This window comes from Vipera berus (assembly GCF_964194415.1).
Source record: "Vipera berus genome assembly, chromosome: 8".
Taxonomy (NCBI): Eukaryota; Metazoa; Chordata; class Lepidosauria; order Squamata; family Viperidae; genus Vipera; species Vipera berus.
The window spans coordinates 4,121,159-4,129,902 of record NC_138211.1 but is presented as its reverse complement, the minus strand read 5'-3'; the positions used below and the strand labels follow the sequence as shown (position 1 = coordinate 4,129,902).

Here is an 8,744-nt window from a genome sequence, read left to right as displayed (position 1 = left end):
CTCCTAATTATCTAATAGCATGGGTTGCGAGAATTCTGGCTCTATTAAAACATTTTGACTATTAACAGCCCCTGACTGGAATTGTGATGACAACTCGATTTTGACAAATTAGAGCTTAAAATTGGGAGATGAAGGAGAAGTGCCTTCTTTTAATTTCCCTGAATTTAACATCAATAATTAGAGCAATTTTCCAAGATGCGAGCTGAAATTATCTCGGCTGTGATGTGGAGTATCATCCTAATTTTAGCAAATTGACTCTGGGGAAATGAGTATTACAGATTAGAAGGAGATAAAAAAAAACCAGAGAAACGAGAAAGAGAAAGAGAGAGAGAGAGAGAGAGAAGAGAGAATGAAGAGAGAAAAGAAAAGATGAACTAAGATTTTAAAGGAGTGAATGTAAATAAAATCCCAGTAAAATTACGGATTAGCCATGTTTAATGAAATCAGTGGGCATCTTCAGACTTCGGTGTCTGTCCTATCATTGACTATGCATTTGTACAATTCAATATTAGGGCAGATGAAAAGAAATTTGAAAGAAAGTACCATGGTATTTTTGGCGGATCATTGTCACAGCAAAAAATGATGTGGTTTGTTTGTTTGGCTTTTTTAGATTGCATTTTGGGGGATAACTTGAAATCGGAGTTTTTGAAGTAATAGTTAAGAAAGTAGCTTTGAGTTTTAAACATTTTTTGTTAATGAGAATTGGGATAACCTCTTGGGAATCTTCCCTAACTTAATACCCTCCAAGTGAACTGGATATGCAGCTCTGGAATTTCACCCATCAGAATGAAAGTCCTAATACATCTTGGGGGTGCTAAGTTAAAGAAAGTGGGTGTAGCACTGTCACTTTGGTATCATACCCCCTCTCAGGCATGGTGCAAAAGGATTCATACCTAGTAACACTTGTAGTCTGCTTTCTTAGGTTTTAGTATATCCTTTGAGATCCCTTCTTCTAATTGTTTGCAAACCATGATTTATGACTAAGCCAAATGATTACAGCCACAGGGGTGTGGAATTGTCCCTGGACAGATTTTCAGGGTGAGTAGGCCATCATCCTAAATGATAGCCTAGTCCTAATTGCAACTTTTGTCTATTGCCCTCCTTCATACCTGCAAACAGGAATGATGAACTTTGCACAACAGGCTTAAGTTGGCTATTGGATGGATCCACTTGTGCGGCTCACACAATCCAATGAACTAATAGCTAGCCAACCTAACTGGCTTCCCTTCCTCCAGTGGACCACCCAAAAGCTTACTTCACCTTACTAAGCTCAGCACACGCGGCCACCGTGAACCCTTGGACATGGCCCACAGGAAGTCAACCGAAAGCTGCTTCTCTTCTGGTTTACAGGTATCAAAAGAGCAAGACAAGTTGTTGCAAGCTTCTTGTCTTCACCGGTGAGCTCACCTGTAAAGGAGAGAAGAAGTGAGGGAGAGAAGAAGTGGGGGAAGAGGGAGAGATGTCAAAACCATTTTATCCTGCCCCTGCCCCCACTCGCCCACTCCCCGGGGCTCCGCCGCTGCTTCCAACCCCGCCACTGACACTCTCTCTCTCTCTCTCTCTCTCTCTCTCTCTCTCTCTCTCTCTCTCTCTCTCTCTCTCTCTCTCTCTCTCTCTCTCTCCCTCTCCCTCTCCCTCTCCCTCTCCCTCTCCCTCTCCCCCCCCCCTCTCTCTCTCTCTCTCTCTCAGCACCATGGAGAGCAGCCCCGTCGCTTGCCATTCAGGTGGGCGACTTGATGCCCAAACCGGCCTTCCCTCCGCCCTGCTCATTCGTGATTGGCTGGCTGGAGATGCCCCTCTGGAAGCGGCCCTCAAAGGCACATCTCTCTCTCTCTCTTTCTCTGTCCCCCCCCCCCCGCCCCTCGCCTCCAAAAGACCTTCAAGATCGGCGCGCTCCTCGCCCGGCTCATCCAGGGCAGCAGAGAAGAAGGTGGATCGCCCCCTCCCCAAGGTCCGAGGAGTGAGGGCGCCCCGATCCGTCCCCACGAGCAGAGTTGGGCGAAATGCACAAGATGAACCTCAACTTCACCTCACCCGCCATGGCCCCCAGGCCGACCTCCTTCTTTATCGAGGACATCCTGCTCCATAAGCCCAAGCCCTTGCGGGAAGGAGGCCCCGAGCCTTTCCACGGAGCCCTGGCCTCACGGGTGCCTCTGCTGGACTATGGGTACCCGCTGATGCCGCCCCCGGCCATTTTGGCCCCTCACCCGCATCATCCGCTCCACAAGCCCGACCACCATCACCCCTATTTCTTGACCACTTCGGGTAAGCCTCTCTTCTCTCCAGGGTCAGTTGGGCAATGGGGTGGGGGGTGGGGGAAAAAGTCTTCAGATTAGGAGTTTGGGAGAGACAGAAGCTGGCATCCGGCCAGGCTTAGGGCACGGCACTGACCTTTTGGGGGAAACAAGCAAAGAAGGGTGCGTGGGCCCCACCCGGGAAGGAAACCACGCTGATGTCTGAAATCGCCCAACTGCACGAGCCCGTGGCCGTGCACACAAGCAGGATCTTGGGCAAGGGAAGAGGCGGGCTTCGGCGATCCGAGTCTGCAACCTGTCGGGGTTGCGGTCCGAGTCAGCGAGCTGCCGTCTCAAGGACAGCTTGCCATCCGCTCCCATCCGCCACGGGTGGAAATTCAGAGTCCCGTTTTGAGGTCTCTTCTGGGAAAGAACAGCGGTTTTATTTAGGCCATCTTTAAGGGGCAGTTCCCTTGCTTCCCCCACCCCTTCGTGGTATTTCCAGAGTATCCTTAAATGCAGTGGTTCTTCCTGGAAGTTTTCGGACAAATTTGACCTTCAAAAGAACCTTTATTTCTGAGATTCTTAAACTAAGAAGCCAGCCTGGAGCTCTCTGCGCTTGCCTTATACTTGGTCCCTTCCGTGCCATCAGGGAGACTACGTTTTTTTTTTTTTGTTAATTTCCAATTAAGCATCAGGTATTTAGTTTTAGAGAGTCCCTTCCTTAATCGGGAAGGAAGGAAGGAAGGAAGGAAGGAAGGAAGGAAGGAAGGAAGGAAGGACTTTTTATTCACGATAAAAAAACATGTAATCATTTTAAATCTTACATTCCATCCAATAAAATATTTGATTTTTCTGAATTTTCCCCATAGTACGGCACGGATACAGTTTAGAGTCTGTTTTAGAGACAATCAGGAAAAGGTAATAAATTTGGAAGACGAACAAATCCATTACTTTTATATGCTTTGACAAAATTCCGATCTCTCTAAAGACCTGCGGGTTTATATGCTGCAACTGTATCAATCTTATAAAAGGAAAGTGTGTGTGGAGGGGGGAGGATATTGTAAAAGAAACGGGGATAAGCGCATGCTTAGCAGCGCAAACTTATGTTTCAAGAAGTAACGCACTCGCTGAGGTCAGCGGAGCTAATTCTCAAGAATGCGCAGAATTATAACTCAGGGCAGTCCGGATATGGTATGCTTCTTTACTTGGGAGTAAAATTCATTTAACTCAATGGGTTTGTTTTTTTTTGTTTTTTTGAGTAAAAGAATCACTTATCGATAATTCGGGGTGGGGGTGGGGGGCGAATATAAACATAGAAAGAACATCCCAAATTATCCTGGCCCAGGATTTAGAGTGCCATGACCACTTCAGAATGAAAAATCGGTTAACGTGGGTTTATTCCCCACTCTTTCAGTGATTTTTATTCCAAACTAGAGGAATAACCGCCCAAACGTAAGCAATGCAAACCCATCCCCCAAAACGGCGAAGCTGGGGACCGCTGCCCTGAGCCCATTTTCCTGGAATCAGCCCAAGGAGGGGGGGGAAGGGCTTCCGCGCCCCTTCCCCAAGACATGCAAAGAATCGGGGAGACCCGGGGATCAAAACGTTAAGAGCGGAGGGGAAAGATTTTCCCCTAGTAAGTCGGTTTCTGCGATCACATATCCGAAACTTTCATAGACGTGTAAGCTCGACCAAAAAAAAAAAACAAAGAAATTACTCCACGAAGGTGCAAAGGGGCAGGATTGCCCGGACAGCAATCAGCGGGTCAGAGCCAAGCCGCGGGCAGTGGCGTCCCCACGTAACCCGGGACACGCATGTAGATGAACGAGCAATCTTTTCTTTTTTCTCAATAGCGCGCATTGGGGGCGAGTGTGTGTGTGTGTTTATCTTTAGTGAAATAAAATCCGGGCCCTTTATTGTGACTCGGCGCCAAACCATGTTTTGTAGAAGCTCCCTCTTCGCCCCCATCCCCGCCGAGAACCGGTCTCGAGGCGGCATCGGCGAGCAAGGAACCGTTTCTGCAGGGCGCAGAGCCACAGACGCGCAACTTTACCGAGGCCGGGATGGCCAGGTGCGCTGTCCTTTCGGGAAGGCTGAGAAATTCGGTCCGAGAACAGCTGATGTCGTGGAGCGCTCTCGGGCTAGGAAAAAAAAAGGGGGGGAATCCGTCTGCCCCGCGGCCGACCGAACCCCCTCGGTCGGTTTGTCCAAGAAGCCCCTTCCGGAGACTTTTCTGGGGGTCCGGATGCCCTAGATTTCGCCGCTCTGCTTCGGGGCTGAATTCCGGCGTCCAGGGGCTGGGGTGGGGATCCTGAAGCGCGCAGCCAGACAGAGAGGAAGGCCTCCGGGGGGTCTCCTCTGAAGGGTTGTTGTAAGGCAGGTAGTTGAAAAGGACACCGATCACGTGGTTGAGTGACTAACAACCGACCCGGCTAAGGGAGAGTCGGGGCCAGCCGGTAAATTAGGGCTCCCAATAAGCAAAATCACCTTAGCTCGTACACTAAGCTTGAGCAAGGGGCTGGACTAGAAGACCTCTAAGGTCCCTTCCAGCTTCTATTCTATTCCATTCCATTCCATTCCATTCCATTCCATTCCATTCCATTCTATTCTATTCTATTCTATTCTATTCTATTCTATTCTATTTATTCTATTCTATTATCAACCGGAGTTAATCCGTAGCTCAGGATGCTGGAAGCAGGAACAGAAGCCACGGAGGTGAGGAAAGATTACCCAGAGCCTTCGGAGGAAGACAAAAAAAGTAATTCGGCCCATTTTACAGAAATAAGACAACCCCTAACCAACTAGCAGCGGCAACTGCCGGCGTCTCCAGTAACAGGCGGAAAAAAAATGAGGGCAGCTCCAATTCCATGGGGCGGCGCTCTCTCCCGTGTGGTTTGGAGTGGAACCCCCCCATCATCCCCAGCAAATGGGGCCGTGCAGCAGCAGCCCTGCGTCTTCTTTCCGGGGAACACTTTAGAGAAAGACACTTCGCGCGGCCTCGCTAGGATTCTCTGGCTGGGCCTAAATTTTAGCTGTGTGGGAATAAAGTTTCTCCTAAGAGAATCTCTGAGGGACGGAGGGGTGAGGGTGGGGGTGGAGGCTACCCAAAGTATTGCACGATCGTGTGTGTGTGTAAAGCTGCGCGTGTTTTACGCGTGTCCGCGAGCTGCTTTGACAAGGAGAGCGCGTTGCCTTTGCCTCGCCGATTTTCCGCCCCTCTTGGCAGCGAAGCTGCATTTTCTTAGCGAGCTGCATTTTTCTTTCCTCCACTCAAACACAAGGAAGATAAAACATTCTTCGGAGTTCCCCTTTGTAGAGTGAACGTAGCCAAGGTGGACAGTGATTAACACGGATACGTATTTAGGCGCAAGGGTGGACGTATATACACATGTGCGTATGTAGCATGTCTATATGTGTGCTGTGTTATGCGTACACTTTTGAGACCAGGCCACAGAGTTTCGTTTTGAATGCGTGCCAGTCTGCCCGCAGTTTTTTTTAAAAAAAAAAATAACAAGAAAGGTTATCTTATTCTTACAGCTTGCCGCCTTTTACCCGGGAAAACTCTCCCGCATTCCGGATCAGCCGTTCCATTTTTTTTTCTTTAAATTTAATTTTATTTTTTCCCACGAGTTCAAGCATCCGTCCTCCGGAATGCAGAGACGGGTGGGTGGGAATCCCCAACGCCACCTGGACCACGGGAAAGCGGGGAGGGAAAAGGCAAAGGCCCTTCTGATGGAGCTGCCAAAGTCAGAGGTAGTCTACCCCACCTGGGGGGAGGGGTGTGTGTGTCCCGTGGTTAGTCCGGGCAAGCCGACGCGGGACCCCAGAACTTGGATCCCCACCCCTTAATAAAATAAAATAAAATAAAATAAAATCTGGGCTGCAGACCGGGGGAGGAAGTGACTGCAGAGTCCCGTTCTCCTCCGACGAGACCCCTGCCTTGTTCCCCGCAGGGGTGCCCATGCCGGCGCTCTTCCAGCCTCACCCGCACGCCGAGCTGCCGGGCAAGCACTGCCGCCGCCGGAAAGCCCGCACGGTTTTCTCCGACTCGCAACTTTCGGGCCTGGAGAAGCGGTTCGAAATCCAGCGCTATCTGTCCACGCCGGAGCGCGTCGAGTTGGCCACGGCGCTCAGCCTCTCCGAGACTCAGGTAACGGGCGAGACGGAGGGAGGAGGGGGGGTGGAAATCCCACCCACCCCTTCCTGCCAAGTCAAGGGGAGGCGGCGGCGAGGGGGGGGGCGAACAGCCTTTGTCGTTTACTTATTCATCTTATTTTAATTTATTTATGATTTTTTTTATGCCGCCCGTCTGGGCATCAAGCGACTCCAGGCGGCTTACAAAGAGCCGCGCTCGGCGGGGAACCGCCTTGAGCCCCCTGATCCCTTCTTCGCAGCAGACCCCAAAGCAGGCCACACTCCGGGGGGGGGAACCCCCGTCCGAGGCTACGTTCTACTGATTGCTTACTTGATCCCCTCTCGGCAAAAGAGCCTGTTGTTGAAGTCCCCCCCCCAAAAAAATGGAAGCGCTGCAGAATTTTGAAGCAGGCGTCTCGAAGCAAATATGTGGAATAGCAGTAGTAACCATTCGTTAATATTTGGGGCAAATTCGGAAAGGGTCCCATCTCCCTTCCAAGATATTTCTTTATATGAGTAATATTTAAATATAAATGTATATACTCAATGTTGTAATGAGGATGGAGCCTACCAAGGTAGGGATGGAATAGGACCGGGCAAAGCATCTAAAGTTTCACGCGTTTGCTCAGAAGTAAATCAATGAATTTCTGTGGGCTCCTCAATGAAATTTGTAACGGGCTGCACCCTCATCTCTTTCATCCACGGGGGGGGGGGGGAGGAGGAGGGGGGGGAAGGCTGCATTTGAAGATATTTGATGCCCACCAGCAAAACTCCGCTGGATTTACTTTTCCAGAAAAGCGCCATCAGATCTGAGAAATTAAACGCCTATGGAAAATCCGAGAGAGCTCCACCCCCCGGGCCCGAACGTGTGAAAAAGGCTTTCTGCCGCTTCTTCCTGCCCAGTAAATCTGAGGGGAAGGAGGAGAGCAGAGCCATCCCGGCGTGGACTTCAGCAAGCGAATCTCTCTCTCTCCCTCCCTCCCTCAGTTTCCCGAGTGTAAAATTTCATAAGGGCCCTCTGCTCCCTTCTTTTCCAGCGACTTGAATGGAAAGCCTGTCCTTTCCACCTTCCCGTCTCACAAATCGAAGTTTGCAAAGCTCCGGGAAGGCGCTTGCACGAACACGTGTAAAGCTGGCCACACGAGGGTTAGGCCAACGGGGTTAATTCTGTCGCCGGGCTCTCTGGCAGAAGGGGACAGCGCTGCTCCCTCTAGACGAGATTGTCACCTCCAAAGCCAGGGCCTGAGGGAGAGGGGGGGGGGAGAGAGAGTTGGCTGGCTGGGGATGATGGGAACTACAGTCCAATAACAGCTGGACTGGTCCCATTTTATACTGACCGAAAAATAAGGCGATCTTCAATAAGGTTTTCCCCTCCCCACCCCGGGGAAGATAAACTAAAACCAAAACCCCAAACGCTTGCCCATTATTCTGGTGCCCTCAGATGAGTTCACACGACGCTATAATACCTGAACTGGACTACAAAGCCCCAACAGAGTTGAGTTGACCGAAGAAGCCCTTAAACAAAATGTCTGTGGCGATTCTCAGCCATCCAGGTCAGGGTTGTCCCAAAGGCGCTTTTTTTGTTTTTCCACGAGGCGACTGGCCTTTCTTGTTTTTCTTTGGAAGACCCTTTCCCTTCTCACCCAAGAAGCTTCTTCAAGCTCTGCTCCTGAAGAAGCTGAGGAAGCTTCTTGGACGAGAAGCGAAACGTCTTCAAAGAAAGAAAAACAAACAAACAAGAAAGTCCAGTTGCCTGGTGGGGGTGGGGTGGGGTGGGTGGGAAAAAGCACCCTTGGGGCAAACCCCAAGCAACGTCCTCCCGAATTCGGATTAGCTTCTAGCTGAGAAGGGGTGACGCCTCGCTTCCCCCCCCCCCCGCAGGTGAAGACCTGGTTCCAGAACCGGCGGATGAAACACAAAAAGCAGCTGCGGAAGAGCCAGGACGACGCCAAAGCGGCCGGGGTCGAGGGGGCCGACCTGGCGCCCGGAGACCCCGAGCTGGACCCGCCGGGCCAAGCCAGCGCCTCCCAAGCGGCCTCTTCCAGCTCCGAGCTCCGCCCGAGCGGCCCCGCGCCGGCTTTCCTGCTGGACGAGCACGAAGACGAGGTGGACATCATCGAGGGAGGGGAGCTGTGCGGGCCTCAGCACCTCATTTAAGGGCGCTGGGGGGGGAGGGGGCCCGCGGAACGTCGGAACCGGAGGTCCAGGCCGGGGAGAGAAGACGAGAGGCGGCCGCTGGGAAAGAGACTTCGGGGGTGGTGGGGGGGGGGTGTTTCCCAGCGGGATCGGGCCCCTCCCTCCTCTTCCCGTCTCAGGACGGAGGGGGGGGGTTGGCTTTGCCAGCATGTCCCGCCCCACTCCTCCTCCAGGCCA

At 51.5% G+C, this 8,744-nt stretch overlaps 1 protein-coding gene across 1 annotated transcript; it reads left to right on the top strand.

The window, feature by feature from the left end:
* Positions 1–2,012: 2,012 nt before the first annotated feature.
* On the top strand, positions 2,013–8,528 carry BSX (brain specific homeobox; the record flags this gene model as incomplete). Its single annotated transcript, XM_081333517.1, has 3 exons — positions 2,013–2,265; positions 6,191–6,387; positions 8,253–8,528. 3 exons carry the CDS (start codon positions 2,013–2,015, stop codon positions 8,526–8,528), a joined length of 726 nt encoding a protein of 241 aa, XP_081189643.1.
* Positions 8,529–8,744: the final 216 nt, after the last annotated feature.